We start from the raw sequence: 19490 nt of genomic DNA on the forward strand, positions 1-19490 counted from the left end.
TAGTGTGGTGACAGATCCCCTCATTATCTCATTGCTCAGCGGTGAGATTATTTTGAGAGGATAATTCAGTATCTGGATATCTAAGACATTTAGGGTTACTTGGACCACTGTGTAAGATTGTTTGCATGTCTTCTGTCTCTCTGGTTGCACACTGTTATGTGGTTCTGGCTGACTTGTGCACACAAAATACACACAGAAACAAACATGTGCCATGACATCTCATCTGGATAGGCTTTTTAAAACTAAAAATAGAGGAAAGTTCTTGAAATACTTACGAGGAAGGTTGGTGGAGCATCTGGATGTAGCTCTAATGGTTGAGATTTGTCAGGGGAAACCTACATAATTCAACATATTGATATATTTTAGTGTGGCAGCACAGGAAGAAAAATGGGACAGTCTGAGCTGTACGAAGTGAACTAAAGTGGAAGAAAAATGATGCATGAATATACTTTGTAAATGTCACATTAATTTTTAAAATAGGATTTATGTTTATTATTGACGTTTTTCATGGGAATACCTCATTGATTCCAGACATCCGCATTTTTATTTTTTGACAAAAGAGGTATCCCTTTGGTCCTTTTTTCGCAGATGTTCAGCAGGCTCTGTAATTACCAAAAAGATCAGCTTTGGTAGTATAATTATTTTTGTTTTCCTAACTTTGTTGTTAAGTGTGAATGCATGAATCTGTTTGAACCTTTATGGTAATGGACTACTCCTACTCACAGCAAAGAATAATTGTTTTCCATTTCATGAGTGAAGTTGTTTTCAAGGTTAAGTGATTGACATTACTGCATATTACATAAGTGTATGTCAAAAAATAATGTCTGTTACAGTATATATTGTGTGTACTATAGGTATACATAAGCCAGAATGATAGACATTTAGTGTGTTAAAATTTTTTTCTTTTAAATTTTAATGATTAAGCATCACTTAGAAATGTTTATGAATATTTTTGCTATTCTAGTTATCTTTAGAAATGGGAAAATGGGGCATGGACAGTTTCATTCTTAAATTCTTGATCTGAATTCACCTGTGGACCAATTGTACTCACCCAGAAGTGCTGTGTGTTGTTGATATCACCAGACAGGTTGTCTAAACATCTCAGAATGTTCATATAGTTATACAAAATGGGTCATGCCTTTAAGGTCTTTCCCATGCTGAGAAAAAAATTAAATAAGCTCAATCTCTTACACTGTCACTGGAACACATTTTGAGAAATGTTTTATGATGCAGCTGTTGGCAGATGTATTCCAGAATGTAGATGGGGTCAAATCTGTAGGATATGAACACGGAAAAATGCTTCTCAGGCAGCGAACAGCATGAATGAGGTGGAAATGTGTCCTGATAAGTGTCAGATAGCTTTAGAGAATTAGATGTAATCTTGAGTGTTGAGGCTTTCCACAAAGTGATGTAATGGAAATCCACCCAGAAAATAACTGAATGTTCAGTTCTCAAATTTGTTCTTGTCCTCTATTTTAGATGTGAGGGAATCTTCACATAGATCTTGTGTAATCTTGGTAAGGGTACAGGTCCAGGTGAACTATGGCCCTGGCTTATTAGTGACTGAGCATGCCTGGCACAGTCCTTTGACTGTGAAATATTTGTCTCATCACATTAACACACTTAGTGTCACTTAATCAATTAAGAGTTAAGCTTTTGTTTGTTGTACTATACTGTTAATACTGTGCCAATATTATGCAAGCCATTACATTTTATTCTAGTTACTAACAGTACAAATAGAAAATCTTAGCTGTTTTTCTTGCTAAAAGTCCAAAATCTTATTTTAAACTTTTTATACTATTTTTAAAATGATGTATACTAAATGCTTGTCAGATTTGAAAATAGGCAGAATAATAAGGGCTATATTTTACAACCTACTCCTCCAACACCCCTGAAAATAAACAGCCTCCCACAGTAACTTTTTGCAGACCCATATGCATGACACTGCTCTCAGACCTTTCATGCAGTGTAAGAAATACCTTCATGGTTTGTCACTTGACATTTTAACCAAGGAAACAGCCCCAACATTTGGGAGTCTAACTTACTGTGACAATTTCTTCTACTGTCAGCTTACGAGGAAGTACAGCTCCTGCTCCTCAATATGGATGGATGAGAGCACTCTCAGCAAGCCTAATCATAGAAACATAGTACAATGGTGAGTACAGGGATGCTGCAGATGCCTGAGTGACAGGTCCCCTACTGTTAAAACATTCCAGCCATGTTGGGTAAATTCAGCCATATGATTATTCTCTTCCTTGCCCACTTTCAAATATTGCAGCAAAACATCCCTATTGATTTTAAAGGCCTAACGGTGAATTTCCCATTTTTATTTTAATCTACTCATGGTAGAAGGGAACATGAGTTAGCAACTAAAAAATCCCATGAACAGTGTGCCTCTTCAGAGTACACATGTTTGATGCAAGACACTGTTAAATGTAAAGAGAAAAATGGTGTCTGAAAATGTAAAGAAATTTTTAACAATTTAGAAATGACTCTTGGAAAAAAGAATCACTTTTCCTCTGTTGACACCCCAGTTACCAGCATTTGAATGTTTGCCATAACACATGTGCAGTGTCACCTCATGTGCTGTGTGAGCACCACTGCACTGGGGTGAGTGGCTCACCTGGATTATAAACTCAATACCATAACAAATGACAGATACAAAGTTTTGAAAGTATGTTTCAATAGAAAGGGAGAAAATAGCCACCCTAACAAGAGTTAGGGCAGGGAGCCCCCAAAATATGGAAGATCCATAGGCCTTTGTTCCTGGATACTTTTATTGTGTACTAAGGACACTTTGCCGTGCCTAGAACTTACCATAGCCCTCTTGGTTCCCAGGGATTTATTTGTATTGGACCAGGTCCACTTGCCTATGTCATTGCTTTGGAGGGCTTTCTGTAACTTCTATTTGTCCTTGAGAGGGCCTTTTCTCCAAGGTGGACAGCTGGTTGACTAAGAGTTGCCTTATTCATTGTTACATTTGAGTTAGTAATGAGATGTGTGTGTGTCTATTGTAGTGATATAGTGCTCCTAGAGTGGACAATATGCTGACCCTAGAGTGAACACAAATGTGTAAGTGTGTGTGGTAGTGCATAGGTGTGAACACACAAGTTTTCCCCCAGAGTTAGTCACTCCTTCCCAGTCTGCTTCCCTGAATTCTATTGGAAGTACAAAAGGAAGGTTACCTTGGTTTTGTGCACAAGACTTTCTTTGTACTCTGTCAGCTCTGTCTCTGGTTTTGGGTGCAAGCCGCTAAGCCATTTCGTGCCTTTATGTTTTGTTGTTTTGTTTTTTCACTACCTTTTTCCTTCACATTATTGCCAAGCGAAATTTTTCCAGGAGAGTTTTAATTCCTTCTATTTAGGATTAGCCAGAAAACCTAAGGAGTCCCCTATTTTATTCTTTCCCTACCTACAGTACCCTTTCCCATACCTATGGGGTCATAATCAGAGATGCACGAGGAAAACATCCTGATAGGAATCTTTCAAGCTTATTAAAATACCAACATCAAAATTCAGGTACACAACTTCCATTCTGAATTGAGGTTGTTCATAGAACATTGCTAATGTCCCTTTGGTTTTCAGGTTTGGTTTTTAGAGTGCATTGGCCCATTAGGCATCTAGAAAAGGCTTTGAGATGATTATCACACGGTAGTAGTGCATTCTTCTTTCTTTTTTTGGTTTTGTACTGGGAATCGAACTCAGGGTGTTATGCTTGCCAGGCAGTCATTGTGCCACTTAGCTCTACCCTAATTGTTCTTAATAAAATGTATAAACTTTGTTAGAATCACTGATGCAACTTTATCAAATTATATGTCTGGAAACACATGCATTTTTCCCACTTTCATCTTCCCTTTGATTCGTGGGTACTCACAGCACTTTAGGAAACCAACGATGAAGTTTACATGTAGTAATTTACATAATGCATGCCCAATGATTGTGACATTTAACTGTTAAGGCATTCACAAACATTGTTGCTAGTGGAATCACCTGGGGGAACTTCTCAAACACTCTTTGTACCAAATTGTTCCCTGTGCCACTTAATCTTAATGTCTCAAGTTGGAATTAGGGATCATTGTAAATCTCCTTGGGTGATTCCAGTGTGCAAGAAAGTTTGGGAAGTACTAACCCAGAGAATACTATATAGGAAAAGAATTGCTTCTGACTATTTGGTGGGATTTTGGACAAGCTTTGGTTCCCTTATCTGTAACAGTTGGTTGTTAGATGAAATTTTTAATAAGTTTTGGTGAACCTTTACAATGTATGATGGTCAGTCTGTGATTAAACTCAATTTGGAGATAAACTGTTTGAAATACCATAAAAATGTGCATCCCTGATGCATATGATGTGAGAATTTAAATTTTAAACACATTCTGGACTTCTTTTAAAATTCAGCTTTGTCTTCCCTTGATGATGTTAAGCTTCCTTTTAAACAATGAGAGCAAATCAAAGCATATAATTCACTCAAGGGAATCCCTTTGTACCCTAATAAACAGCAACTATGCATAATTTAGTGATACAGCAATGTACTATCTGAAGGGTTGTGTCTGCCTATTAATACTTTATTTAAACGAATTTGGAAATATTTCCCATGAATATTGTACTGTACAGATGTAGGCTGCATTACTATCACTGATTTTTCAGCATAAAAGAAGTATTATCAGTTTGGTGGCCACTTGTATTTACTACATAATTTTTTCTTGTACTGGAGGAATGATTTTCATTTTGCTATACAGCACTTTCATAATTTACTTTCAGAGAAATAATGAAAATTATGGGCAGGTGAATAATGAATAAGTCAACTGAAATAAATGCACGGGCCTCAAAGTTTTTTAAAAAATTATGTGGTTTAGTTTTAAGTATATGGGCAGATATGTAGAATTTGTCCAGGGAAAGAGGTTATATGGGTAGAAAAACAAATGAAAGAGAAAAATGTAATAATGTATAGTTAAAAAAGATGTTCTGATGTCATACTTCATAACATTTGGCATCTGTCCACTATAAGCAAGTTAAATGAAACAGGGGCAAGTGCCCTTATGATACTGTTCTGAAACTGGAAGACAAGTCTATGGGAAGTTTCCCCTTGAAAATTTGCCTTAAATTTACCAATAAACTTGGTTATTACATATATTTTTTTCTTCCCACAGTATGACGTTGGCAGTGTATTACCACATAAAATACAGGTGAGCTCTTAAAATCTTGCCTTATACTTCAACTTAATTTACAGAATACCTACATATTATCAGGCCCTGGCTGCAAACATCAGAGGTTGTACTGTGCTTTTACTAATAGTTGGAAGCAAGTCATTTCAGGTTTCTTGTTATTGTAATTAGGTCTGTTGAAAAATATTCTGTTAAAGTCACAAAGGATATTTGCTTCCATAGATTATATTGATGTGTTCTGTTTAGAAATTAAAACTGAGAGTTGAATGCATATGTGTTTGTGTGTGCCTGTGTGTGTGCAGGCGGGAGGTGTTAACAGCATTTCTTGATCGTGGATCTACTGACATTTTAAGCCAGGTACTGTTTGTTGTGGGGGCTGTCCTATGCAGTGTAGGATGTGTTACAGGACTGCTGTCCTCTGCATAGTAGATGCCAGTCGCTTTCTCCCTCATCTTGTGATAACAAACAATGTCTACTGTTGGACAAGATCACTACCATTAAAAACCACATTGTTAACACACATAACAAAAATGACTATCTTTTATAACTCTTTTACATTTCTGTTCCCTTTCTACATTGGGTGAAAAATGTATCTCTATTTACACTGATGTACAAGTCCCCATTTGACTGAATAGAACACAATTAAATTCACTTTTTTCTTGATTCTTCGGCAGTTCCTTTGGAATAAACAATAACAATAATAACCAATCACGTAGTTGTATATATTTGGACATAAATGTGTTTTTCAAATATGGATCATTATGGATAGTCTTTTACTTTACATCACACACTGCAACCATTAGTTTCTTAAGTTAGGTATAATGGAATTTTACATTGTGTCTCTGAAATTGCTACAAAATAACACTTCTTGGTGTGTCTTTCACAGTGAGCAATTCTTTAACAGTACATGATTCATAATATACATCAGTGAGCTTTGAAATTACCAATTCAGAGGTTTTTACAACATCTGAATACCAGATGTTTTTACAACATCCAGAACATTTTTGTTATTATCATCACCAGTCTTAGCAAAAAGTCTTCCAGATACTGAGGGCCTCTCATAGGCAGATTTGAAGGTATACATTTTCCATAAATCTCAAAGTTTTAGATTCACTGCTTGAATTTGACATTGGCAACAACTATTTCTTCACTTTCCTTGAAGGCCCACTATGTTCTCTATTGATATATCTAGTTTCATGTAAAAATAAATTCTATGATAAAAAAGACTGTTAAACTCACAACTAAATCAGAAGTGAAGTTCTGAGAACATACTTCAGTATGCAGAAATGCTTTATGTGAACTTTTCATTTATTCATAATACCGAAAATATGATCCAAGATTTACCAACATTATTCTTTGCTGTTTCATCTTGGGCAAGTATAAAAGGTTTTTAAACAAAACTGCAGGGAAAATGAAAAATACAATGACCTCTGATGTAACTTGGTGCCACAGGCTTGGTTCACATTACAAAATTCCAAGTTTTGCTTTTGCCTTTATACAAGCATAACAAGTGACCAACAGTCAAAAAATAAGTAATTACTTCATGATTGTAAGAGCAGTTTGAGCTCTTGAGCCTCCTGAAAATGAGACTGAGGAATCTCCAGAGGTCCAGAGACCACAGCAAACCATTGCTTTATAGGAACACAGTATAATACGTTAATGAAAATACTGGTCTCTTATACAAAAGCTGCTACATTTTTTAACACAACAGAAACACAAATGCATGATGAAAATATAGAGGACTGAAGAAAAGAAAACTTTGGAGATCTAAATCTCATTCACATTTACTACACTTCTAGGTTTGAATACCTAGCACTGCTGGTTTACTAGCATTGCCTGTAAGGAAGTGTCATTACTTATAGGCAACTTAGCCTGGTTATCTTAGAAAAGACTTCACAGTACTTGAACACAGCACTAAACAAAGCGATGTCTTAAGGTCAAAATCAAGGAGAAGAACTTGTAAAGCTGTTTGATATGTTGAAGGTTAGGCCTCTTTCTCCATGGTCCCCTATCCTTACCAGTTACTTAATTAAGATATAAATGACTTAGATGAATTTTTCCTTGCAGAGATGCAAATAGATCCCTGGATATTTTTGATGAGAGACTGCATCCACTCACAGTAAGTGTCACTATTACAAGAACATCATTTTTTACCTAATTGTTTCTTTGATGCTTTTTCTTTTGATATTAAGTGCAGAAATAAATCACACACTTCTATTTGAATTTAAATCATGTGCTTTCCAACCTCATGTTGTATGACATCTTCTATGAAAAGAACTGTTCTTTAGGGTTACAAAACGGGCAAAAGTGGCTTAAAGCTCTATTACTGAACTAAAGTGAATAAATGTACTACTCCAACATCAGAAAATGTAGGTTTTCAAACACAGTTTTCAGTACAATCTGATATAAACTTTAATGAATAGGTGAAATTTTTGAGGAAACAGGTACTTAAAACTCAATTAAAAAAATAATGGGATATATTATAGAAAAATTTTTGTTTTCCTATTAATCTCTCTTGAGTACCTGTATTGCTCTCCCATCCTGGTCTGATTTATTTCACTCCATTCTGTTTTGTTTGATGGTATCAAGTTTGAGGATATAGGCAACCACTTTGAAGACAATAAGATTTTCTATGATGGCCATTATGGTTTCACTATTATCTACTTTTGAAGTCCTGTAAGGTCTCCATTGTAGGTTTTGTTGGTCTTGTTCTGTACTGTTTTGCTCAATTTTATTATACCTGATGATATACACAACTCTTTATAAGATACCAAGAGGCATACTGGTAACCATTGTTGATCACCTGGTATTGTTTTTGCATCATGTACTAAGTCCATCATTCTGTTCTAACTAACTCTGTTTCATTTTGTCACATTTGTTCTTTTTTTTTCGCTTCAAAAAATATTTGTAAGATCTGTTGGAGTAATAAAACTGAAAAAGTGTAATTGTTGTTGTAAAAAAGAGAAGAAAAGAAAGTGATCTACAGGATATAACTGCATGTATATTTAAGTGTGTAGGATAGGAAACATTATTACTGAGTTTTTGTTGAACCATTGAAGAGAACTGTCTGCAGTCTCACTGTATGAATTTCCACTTTGTATGCTTTAATATTGTAACTTGGACAACTGTTTCTAAGAAGAAAATATGTAACCTATTAAGTAGTGAGTTCTTACTGCATATATATGTCTAGAAATTCTGTATTACTTGTACAGTTTACTGCTTTGTTTTGTTTTGTCTTCTCTTTTAATAAAATAATAATAATAATTTTCAATAGAATCTGATATACACATTACTGAATAGGTGAAATCTCTGAGGAAAGAGTTAGGTTTGAATGATGTAAACTTTAAAGTCAGTTCCTCAGGCATATTATCACTGCTCAACCGTCATCTGGCTGCTGACTTGCAGAAGAGGTTGTGGCTGTAGGACAACAATTATATATTTTACACTACAGGCCATGTACAAAGAAATACAACATACAATTTAAAAGACTTTAAGGCTATAAATGAATCTGAGAATGCTGTGAATCACAAGGGAAAGAAATACTGATTTTTCCGACCTTGCACACTTCTCTTCTTCTTACTAATGGAGTACATTTTGAGAGATGTATTGAGAAGTCATTCCAATCTTGTGCAAACCTCAGAGTGTGCTTACACAACAAAGATGATTCTGGTGCACCATGTGGTCATTATGGGGCTGCTGTTGAATATGTGATCCTCACTGACCAAAGCATCACTGGGCAAAGTAAAAGATCCCAGTGTTTCTAGTAGAAGATGAAATGACTTACACGCCAGGGGAAATTATTTTAAGGAACATGTGAACATAAGGTGAACTTTGCTGTCTTAAGAATACTTAAAGCTTTCTTCAGTTCATACTTGCATTGCATCATTTCTCCTTTCAGGAAGAGAAGCTTCCAGAGGACTACTTTCAGCATGATCCTGAACATGAATGTATATACAGATTTGTTGCTATTATTTTTAATGCCCTATGCATACCAACTGAATGCACAATAATGACTTTGGTAAGATGTTTCTTCTTTATCAAACATGCATAGAAAATGGTCTTGTACACATAAAAGTCACTTTTTTCAAGTTAGATTCCTTAAATTATCATGAGAACTTTACTAAGACCAGCCTTTGTTACATTTCTTTCATTGCTGAGACAAAATAAAGGGCACCCAAAGTAAAAAGGGGAAAAGTTCATTTAGCTCACAATTTGTAGTGATGTAGTCCATAATGTACTGGCTCCAAAGTTCAGTGGAATATAGCATAAAGCAACAGCCCATGTCAGTGGAAGAAAGCAAAAGTAATAAGAGAAATAGGGAGAGACAAGCTTCTTTCTGTTTCTTACATTTCATAGAGTCGGCTGGAGTTAGGGCAGTGCCAATCCAACCAATAATCTGACGCAGCAATCACACACCCTTAATCCCAGCATTCCATAATCTAGATTCACCCTTCTCTAAAAAGGTCCTCTGAATGCACATGGCTTTGGGTGGACATCTAGACACAACCATAAAAAAGCCTATCAAAAGAAAGTAAATGTATTTGGGTTCCCTAGGCATTATCATTTAAAATGGTGTCTTTAATTTTCTCATCACAAAACAACTGCAATTAAAGGAAGCTGAAGAGTTTTCCACACACACATCAGTACACACACAGTTGACACTGTGAACACTTACACATGCTGCCAGGTGGGAAGGAGAGCATTAACAGGACCATAGGAGACACAGACACTGATTTTAGGCTGATCAAAACAGGACCCAGGCTGTGTTTCAGGCAATTCACTGCCTTCAGTTCTCTAGTCTTTGGGGTATGGGTATCAACACATCCCTGTTGACAGCTTGTGGCTATTCATGAAGTTGCCCAGGGTGACAGTGCCAGTAGTTCTTTAAAAAGTTTTGTTATCATGATACACTGTAGCTGTGTCCTCATATTTGTGTTATCCACACAGAAGTTGGAAGGTGGGATTTTATCATCGACAATAATGGTGAAATGCTTGAGATTGTTCTAGTCCTTCCTCTACCAAATGCAGAGTGGAAAGTCATATACATAGCCTGAAGACAAAAAACACTTAAGACAGTAGTTGCTCTGATGGCATTTAGTCAAGAGCTTGGAGAGGAAGCTCATGCCCTGTGTTGAAACAGAAACCCGTCAGGGACATTTCCATTTGTAGAGATAGATAGCACAGCAAGCAGAAATGGGTTGGAGGTGGAAGTGTCCATGGAAACAAGGTAAGCTTGATGCTCCTTGAAATAACTGGGGCATATCTTCATATCTTTTGGATGTATGGGTACAGGCACAGAAATGTGACTAAGAAGTAAAGAAAGGTGGCTGTTCAAATATACAGAATGAATTCATTGAAAAGTGGGCAGGAGTCCTTAGCAGTTAAAGGAAAAGTTTCCAAAGGAGTAGCCAGAGCAATGGGAGAAAGGGGAAAAGAGAAATCAAGGCGAGAGATGGTGTGGTCAGAGTCATAAATGAGGCTAAGAAGTTGCACTGACACTCACAGATACTCACTGATACTTAAGCTGGGGAAGAACAAAGAGATAGAGCAAAGTTCTTGCTGTTTATGAGCTCATGATCTAGTGAAAAAGTCATGGGATATTTTTCAGGTATATAAATATCTCATATTGCAGTAAATGTCAAGAAGACAGAGCATTATAGGAGGCTGAAGAGTGATTTCAGAGCTTTCAGTTTCAGGCAGAGTGACCAGGAAGAGCTTGCTTGAAGTACAATCTGACTGGAGCAGGGAAGGCAAGGTGCTCATGCATTACATTCAAGAGGGTAAGATGCAGGCCCCCAGGTCAGGAACATGTTTCATGTGCTCAAGCAAGAACAGGGTGACTAGCATGCTGTGGGTAAGGATCACTCTCTCAGCGTCACACATCATTTGCAAAGCATGGGAGGTTGATTGGTATCATTTGGTAGATCTTGATCTACCAGTGAATTGCTCCTTACATATCAGGGTTTTCCAGACTGTCTTGGAACGTAAACTGCAGGTGGGGCTTGGATTAGAGGCAGAGATGGAGGGTTAGGAAGCAACGTGGTGATGCAGATGACCACAGACAAATGGAAGCTCAGGACAGAAAGCTTTCAGGTTACCAATGGAAGTAGAGATAACAGAAAGTATGCATAGATTGGTGTGGAATATGTCAAAGTATAAATTTTGTTCATAGTACTAGACAAGTAGCAGTTCTGCTTACATATTAGGAGGGTTGGAGAGTGGAGTGTTAGAATGCATAACTGGTGTGTAAGTTTGCATGCCACAATCAGATTGGCAAGACTGTTCCTGAAGAGTGCAGTGATACAGGAAAAATGGTTAAAGGAAAGAAGGGGAAATGATGGATATGCATAGGCATAATACAGTGATCCAGGTAAAAGGTAGCAGTCCTAGTGTTTCAGCAGGGGAGATGAGAGCAATGTAAACCACCTGTGGGGCGGGGGCAACATTTGATGTAGAATGTCTTCAGAAAGAGGTAATTAGTGTCCAGCAGAAGTGGGGTGGGGCACCAACACTGATGGAAGTGTTTGCCTTGTTTGAAAGTAAAAAACAGTGGTCCACTCACATAACAGGCAAGTGGTACAAATGAATACTAACCCAAAACAAAGCCATGGAAATGATGAACAGGGATTTATGATGACCAGCATTGTTTCATTATCACACATCATTTATATACAGAAGAGTTGAATCCTAGAACACAGTATCATATGTAGAATAGCTAAGGGAGCAGGTATTGGAGAATGAATACAGTTAAGGTTTAAGAATATTGCCTGATATGGACTGCTAGCCTGACAGCTTACAGATTGTAACTATGCTCTTAAAAGTGAGCCCTTTTCTTTTTAGTCATGATAGAAAGAGTTAAAATAGCATATCCAGTCCATGAGCTCTGCTTCTAAAATTTCACCATTTGGGGAAATATTACGGCCTTCTTTTCCCTTGTCCTTAATGCTTACATGTCTAGTGTATCTACCTTTACTTGGAATTTACCTTGAATTTTTTAATGTAATACCCTAGAAATGATTTCAAGTACACAAGGATGTGCATAGGCACATGTACAAATATTAAGCTTTTTATCTAGGAGACTTGAGCATCAGGAAACTTTTGAATTGATCAGATTTAAGTAATAGCAAACAGCTTCCTCTGTAATCCTTACTCAGCAATTTGCTCACCTAGTTCTTTGTAGAACAGATGTTTGATATATGTAAACAGTGCCTGAGGTCAGGTCATGAACTGCCTGGAACTTTAGGGGTCACAGCATTACAGGCTAGCAGCTGTTCTTCTCATCATAAACCCAAAGAATTGAATATGTTGTTAATTATTTAGGAAGGAAAATGGATATTCATGAATAGTGGTAATATGAAAAAGGGCTCTAAGAAGGACCATCTTGTTTTACATGTGGCTTCATTATAAAGGTACTGCATTTCAGAAAAACTTCATAGTTGTAAATCTTGCACCTCTCAGGCTGTTCTGCTCATCAGCCATGGGAAGGTGCTTATGTCTACCAGTTATTGCCACAAAAGGCTTAATACAATGAAAAGATGAAATGTGCTCACTGTGAGTTAGGTATCACAGCTGACTATAATGTGTCTAAAACTATTTTGTATCTACCACCTGTATGTTATATTGCATGTTGGTGGCACTTGGTATTTACAGAACAAACTTACACCTGTGCCCATCACAAATGTGGAGGTGATAGCAATACTACCTGCTGGATGACTTTTGTTGCAATGTCCAGGCATTCCAATCAGCAAAACTGGGTAGGAAATTTACATGAGCAGCAGACGTGTCTGATTTACAGCTGTGACCTCACATCTTGCTTTAGCTGAGCACAATCTCTCAGTCCCACTTCCCTTTCTCATCACAGAATAAACATCATATACAACAGTTCTTAGAAAAGCAATTAAACAGAGCTAAACTGAAAAACCAGTGCTCTACTCTACTCTTTGCAGGTTTACTTAGAAAGGTTAATGTCATATGCTAAGATTGACCTCTGTCCTACCAACTGGAAAAGGATTGTCTTGGGAGCCATTCTTCTTGCCTTCAAGGTTTGGCATGATAAGGCTGTGTGGAACATATACTTCTGCCGGATCCTCCAGAATCTTGCACTCCAAGACATGTGAGTTTAAAAGGTTTTGGTGACTTTTCTATCCATGTTCCAGTTCACTTGTTCCCTTAAGGCATGAATTTTAAGAAATATTTTACATATTACATTATATAGAAAATAAAAATGAGCTTAAAACTATTATACCCTGTCAATCTACAGTATAGAAATTCATATTTTCCATCATTAATTTGTTTTAATGGATTATTATTGTAATGGTATGCTTCATAAGACGTAATTTTTTCTGGAGGTTGCAGACAAGTATTTTATAACCTTACCAGCATTACAACATATTACTGGGTTTATCTTCACGGCTTTTTAACAGCTTTCAGCGCCGTTCCCTTCTTTAAGGGCTACCATGTCTGACTTTTGCAATAAATGTTTGATCACTGTTATATCCTTGGGGCTATAGGTTTAGTCTAAGTCACAAGTTGTACCTTTGCTTTAGCTGGTCTCTACAACAGAATTTATTCTAGACTCCTGTGCCTGCCTACCCCTTATTAGGAGTGTTGTATGTGGGTAGAAATCAGTCTGATGGGGTCTGATTTTATGTGTATAGAAGGCACAAAGGCAGCTGCATAGACACATAGCACAGGGCTTTTCCCAGTCATTTCTCTTTCCACTGCACCAAACTCACCCGTGTGTGTGCACGTGCATGTGCATGTGCTTGTGCATATGTGTGTATGCCCACACATGTACATTCTCTTCTGGTGAGGGGCAGCAGATACTGATCAACTTCGATTTCCCCAGCACAGAAACATGAGTGTGAGGGCTCTGACAAAGTTCTTGTCCTAAAAGGGATTTAGTCCACCTAAGACTCCAGTCTTTGACATTTCCATCCTCTAAAGTTTAAAATGGGTATCATGTCATGGTCACAATTTGTTACCCCAGTAATAAGAAGCCTTTCATCATAGTCTCATATGCTGAGACAGGGAAAAGGATTGCCTTTCTCATATAGTGTAAATTTTTTTCCCTTCCTTGCAAATTTAGGATGAACGCTTGCTTGAAGAGTTTGCCCACTCAGAGAGCAGAATGGTGCATCTTTCCCTGGTGCCCCTCTACTTCCCCGTCAAGATGTCTGCAAGCTTTTGAGAGCTAACCTTGGCATACATTTACTTTTTTCTCTGCTCACTGTAGTGATGAATGTGTGTGAAGCATGAGTCACACCGATGCACTGCTGGACGTTGAAGAAAGAATCATGAGCCAGCAATAGGCAGTAATGAATAGGCTATAACTATTCTTGTCCACCCAAATGCCAAAGTGCTGGGATACAGAAACAACTCAAAACACCCTGTTGGAACATGAGTAGTTTTTCTTCCCAGTTAAGCAACCTCCCTATATCTCAGAATTTACACCAGTCAGTATTAAGAACTGTGGGAGTAATAAAACCCAGAATGTGTAATTGTAATTGTAAAAAAGGGAGGGGAAGAAAGGGTTCTAAAGGATACAACTGAAAGTGTGTTTAGGTGTGTAAGACAAAGTTTTTGTTGGATCACTGTTTTGTTGGACAACTGTTTGCAGTCTCACTGTTTGAATGTCCACTTTGTATGCTTTAATTTTGAAACTTGAACAACTATTTCTAATATGACATTATGTAATCTATTAACTAGTGAGTTCTTACTGTTTTTTTGAAATTCTGTATTACTTGTACCCTTTTACTATTTTTTTTTCTTTAAATAAAAATTTTTAATAGAATTTACAGCAGTCCTTAGAAGCTCAAAATGACATTTTCGAAGAGAGTCTACTCGATCAAAATTGTCTGATGTTCATTTTTCTGTGTTCTTCCTCCACAGAAATCAACTGGAAAGGCATTACTTGTGTCTGCTTGAGTTTAATGTTAATGTGTCTGCCAGCACTTATGCCAAATACTACTTTGATCTTCGCTCTTTAGCAGATCACAGCAACATGTATTTTGTGTCTGCACCTCTCACCAAAGAAAGAGCACGGAAAATAGAAGTAAGGCTGTGCCTTCACTAAATAGGGTGTTCTGTGAGCCACTAATACCAGCATCTGTGGCTATATCATATAAAGTACTTAAGGAAAATGGCAAGTTTTGAAATTAACACTTTCAAGAGTTTACTAAACTTTTAGTGTGTGTCATATATTTTAGTTCTTAATGGTTCAGATAAAGATCCACATTATTACTTAAAAGCTGTTCTGTTTTCTTTGATCATAATTCAGAATGTTTTAATCAGCATTATTCTGATCAAAATGCTTTTCCTTTTAACCACTACCTTTCTCCATAGCCACACATGATTAACTACCTGGCCTTGTTTTCTTTATCATGTATACAAATACTGTTCACTTAATTACTTGTGCTTATTTTTTACTCAATTTTAAAATTCGTATCAGAATTCAGCTGTCCTACTTCAAGACCAAGGATTCAGTAGACAGATTCTTAGTGGCTAACATGAGAGCCCTACATGTAAGATATGTGATGTGCATGTGGAAATTTGAAGTACATGAGTTTTAAAGAGAAGTGGCAGCTTACATAGGCAAAATAATGCAGATGGTTTGTGACTTTTGGTGATCCTCCACAAAAACAATTGATACCTGAAAAGGATGCATACATTCAAATGGTACTTTCTGTAGTGCGTTGGTGGCATAGTAAGTCCCCAACTTACAAATATTTAAGTTGCAGTTTTTTGCAGATTATGAAGATTATTTCACTGGCGATTGCCTTTTCAGTGCTTTACATTGTATATTTGTGTCCAATGACTATAAGATTCATTTTGTTGGACTCACAAATAATTCTGACTCAGAAATGTTCTCCCAGAACAGAACTCATTCTTAAACTGAAGAAATCCATTTTGGAATATGTATTTTGCTCCTACAACTCATGTGAATTTGAAGAAGCATCCTTTGGTGCTACAGAACTCTCCTGCTCTACATTAAATTCATACCACCTTCCAAGGAAACCTTAGAGTTTGGAGACTAATAATGGTCAGATAGCATTGGAATAGCTGGGTCAGAATTTACTCAGTGCTTTTGCACATATGTAGCTTTATCATTTTTAATATAGTTACACGATAAAAAATGCTGTGCGTAGCTTATCCTATCACCAAATTTTGTCGCCTTTGGAAACTCCATTTGTAAAGACTGTAACTGAACAAACTTCCCCTTACTTGGTAATTGAATCATCATTAAAGAATTTTAGTGAATTGGCAGGCTGTAGCAGCCTCTTAACCTGGCAGTGCAGGTCTCAAACACCCAAAGCATCAGTGACCATGAAGTAGATAAAGTAAGTTTGTATGACTAAACTGTGATTAGATTATTTTTTCTTTAAGGTTTCTGTCTTTTAAAAATTTTTACCTGTATTCCTTTGGATGAACTTTCCTAGGCGATGTCAAGACACTGTGAGGATGGAGGCTTGCACAGAGGTGAAATCAGAAAATCTTCCAGTGATGACAGCTTCACTGGAATTCGACTGTCTAAAGCCATCCTGTCTTAAAAGAGAGAGATGAGGGCTATGACATCTTAGACCCTCGCTTACACAAGATGGACCACCTGTCTTGCAAAAAAAAAAAAAAAAATCCAAAGAGAACATTTTTGCCAAAAGGAAAGACCTTGAATTTCAGAAACTTTTGGACAGTGACAGTTGTATTGCATGGGAAGAGACCTTGTGAAAGCAGCAACACACTTCCTTTCTTCATTGATGTGAGCAGAGTTACTAGTAGTACAAAGCAGAAGCTCCTGGCTGACACAACCATTAGCTTACTTCACAGGCCAATGCCTGTGAACTGTGCAAGGTTTTTGGATTAAGAGTATACATTTAAGCTAGTTTAAAACTTTAATAAATGTTTAAGGTAGATTTTTTAAATACTATCTGTATACTTTTCATGTCCCCTGCCACTATATAGCTTTGTAGACTTTTAGGATTATCATAGTATTACTGTTAAAAAATGGGGAATCTTTTGTATTACATGGTGCTGAGAGAAAAATCCACATTCCTACCCATGTCTCATGCAGTATGTCTATTACTGAGCCATTCACCCAGTCCCAAAATGGGAGTATTCACACTCATGAAATCATTTAGGACTACACTGCCACATCATCAGTATTGGAGGTTCTTCCTTCCTGTGGTATTACTGAGTTCCTAGGCAGTCATGTCAGCAATTTTACACAAAAAATCAGCTGGATAGCACTTGCCACTCAGGTTCATTACAAGCACTATTTAGCAGCCTCATGACATGCCGTGTCTGTGGTCATAAAGAAAAATCATCTGCTATTGGCTATCTACTTTTATCGGGTTCATACAGAATCTTATGAGTTAAAAATGGTGCTGATAATTTTTGATGATTTCCCTTTGTTAAATAAACATGTCAGAAGATATTTCTATAATGTGAACCAATATGATGGTTCAATAATCACTACAGATAGTAAAGTACAAGGTGTCCCAAAACTTTCAGAGTAGTTTTAAGCATTTGGCTACTATGTTTGTGCCTTTAAGGGCACTCGAGCAGGTAGAAAAGCTGCAAACTTACAAATCATTATTCCTATATTTCAGTTCAGTGGGTTTAGAATATTATTCATTTATTCTAAACTTTTTCTAGTCTCTTAAAAAATGATAGAAAGCAGAACTGCAACAAAAGTTAAAAGCTTAATTTTCACATTTCCCAAGTTAATACTTCCAGATAATATATGATAATGTTTTAACTTCTGTATTTATACATAGTACCAAAGCTTAAAATGACACTAAGATTTTTGGGATGTTTTATATTGCAAAGAGTTTCCCTCTTGTTTTTGAGGAGTTCTTTAAGAGCCGTGCACTATCTCTATTTTGAGTACCTAAATTTCTTGGTTCTTGATTTGGTGAAGGAGGGTATTAAGAGCAATATTAATTGGCATGTTTTATAAAGAAATTGGACCCCAACAGCAGCACTTGATATAAAAGTTTATTTTGAAACCTATCCTACATGTTACCTTGGCAGTAGGTACCCCCATTGGGAGCCCGATTATTTAAGAAAGAAATTACACAAAACTTAGGAACATAATATAGGTTTTATTTATTTATTTATTTATTTTTGTTGTTGTTGTTTTCCTTTTTATTGGTACCGGGGATTGAACTCACGACTGCCTCCTTGCAAGGCAGGCGCTTATGCCGCTGAGCTAAATCTGCAGCCCCTATAATATAGGTTTTAAAGAACAGAAATTAAGTAATTTTAGACAACTTAGAACAATGTTACCTCAGTATTAAAAATTAGTGTTTTGGGGCTGGGGATTTAGCTCAGCTGCATAAGAACCTGCCTTGCAAGCAGGCAGTCGTGAGTTTGATACCCGGTATCAACTAAAAGAGAAAAGTTAGTGTTTTGCCTCATGAAATACATTTCTTTCCTTCTCAAATACAACAACCTACCAACTCGAAAGAAAATTATTTACAGAATTTCAAACTTAAAGATTTGAATGTTACTTGCAGATGTTTTGTGAGGGAATCCTAAAATTTATATTTATTTTTCATTTCCATGTCTATGTTTTTAAAAAGTAATAAACTACTTTGATTACAACACAGCTGTTACGTTCGTTGTTACTTCTCTGTTCACATAACAGTATAGTTCTCCAGCATGTAAAGGTTTTGTGTCATTCTTGTTGGGTTTGAAAGCATTCTCGAAGAAACTTTAAAATTGACGTGATCCAGGCCACTGGATACTTAATTAATGTATTTCACTCATTCATCTGAGCATAACGCAGATAGATAGTGTATCTCAGAGATGAAAGCACATAAGAAGATACTTGGGAAACCACTGATTAAAATCCGTATTAGTTGAGGGCCGGGTGTTTAGCTCAGCAGTGTAAGTGCCTGCTTGGCAAAGGCAAAGTCTTGAGTTTAATCCCCGGTACCAAAAAAAATTTTAATTTAATTTATAAAAACTAAGTATATTATTTGGAATGAAATGGAACAATAGGATTTGTCTATTAAAAGAAAGATTTTTAAAATTCTGCAATGGTGGTGCACTCCTGTCATCCCAGAACTCAGGAGATTGGATTAGTTGGATTGTTGCAAGTTTCAGACCACTTGGGCTACAAAGTGCACTCAAGACCAGCCTGAAGTAAGCAGCAAGACCTTGTCTCAAAAAGACAAAAAAAAATTAAGTAGAAGATTTAATTAATTAATTCTTCCCAACTTGCAACTCAGTTTTTAAAAGCACAAAGACAGAGAACCACACCACACCATCATGGAGCACAGCTTCTGCACCATGCTTAACACCCAACATTCCCCAAAGGACATCTGGG

At 36.7% G+C, this 19490-nt stretch overlaps 1 protein-coding gene and 1 long non-coding RNA gene across 2 annotated transcripts; one reads left to right on the plus strand and one right to left on the minus strand.

Moving 5' to 3' along the window:
• Positions 1-904: 904 nt before the first annotated feature.
• Positions 905-16781, minus strand: LOC134472388 (uncharacterized). Its single transcript, XR_010042193.1, has 3 exons — positions 16572-16781; positions 2046-2130; positions 905-1273 (listed from the first exon to the last, which is right to left on the minus strand). It is a non-coding gene; the product is annotated as an uncharacterized LOC134472388 (long non-coding RNA).
• Positions 1880-18669, plus strand: LOC100723803 (cyclin-Y-like protein 1). The gene is made up of 7 exons (XM_063233686.1): positions 1880-2155; positions 5147-5182; positions 7229-7286; positions 9066-9179; positions 13108-13274; positions 15053-15215; positions 16600-18669. The coding sequence occupies exons 1-7, from the start codon at positions 1935-1937 to the stop codon at positions 16708-16710; spliced, it is 870 nt and encodes a 289-aa protein (XP_063089756.1). The 5' UTR covers positions 1880-1934; the 3' UTR covers positions 16711-18669.
• Positions 18670-19490: the final 821 nt, after the last annotated feature.

This window comes from Cavia porcellus, unplaced genomic scaffold (genome assembly GCF_034190915.1).
Source record: "Cavia porcellus strain 051 isolate PalLab524CR breed Dunkin Hartley unplaced genomic scaffold, mCavPor4.1 scaffold_23, whole genome shotgun sequence".
NCBI classification, from domain to species: Eukaryota; Metazoa; Chordata; class Mammalia; order Rodentia; family Caviidae; genus Cavia; species Cavia porcellus.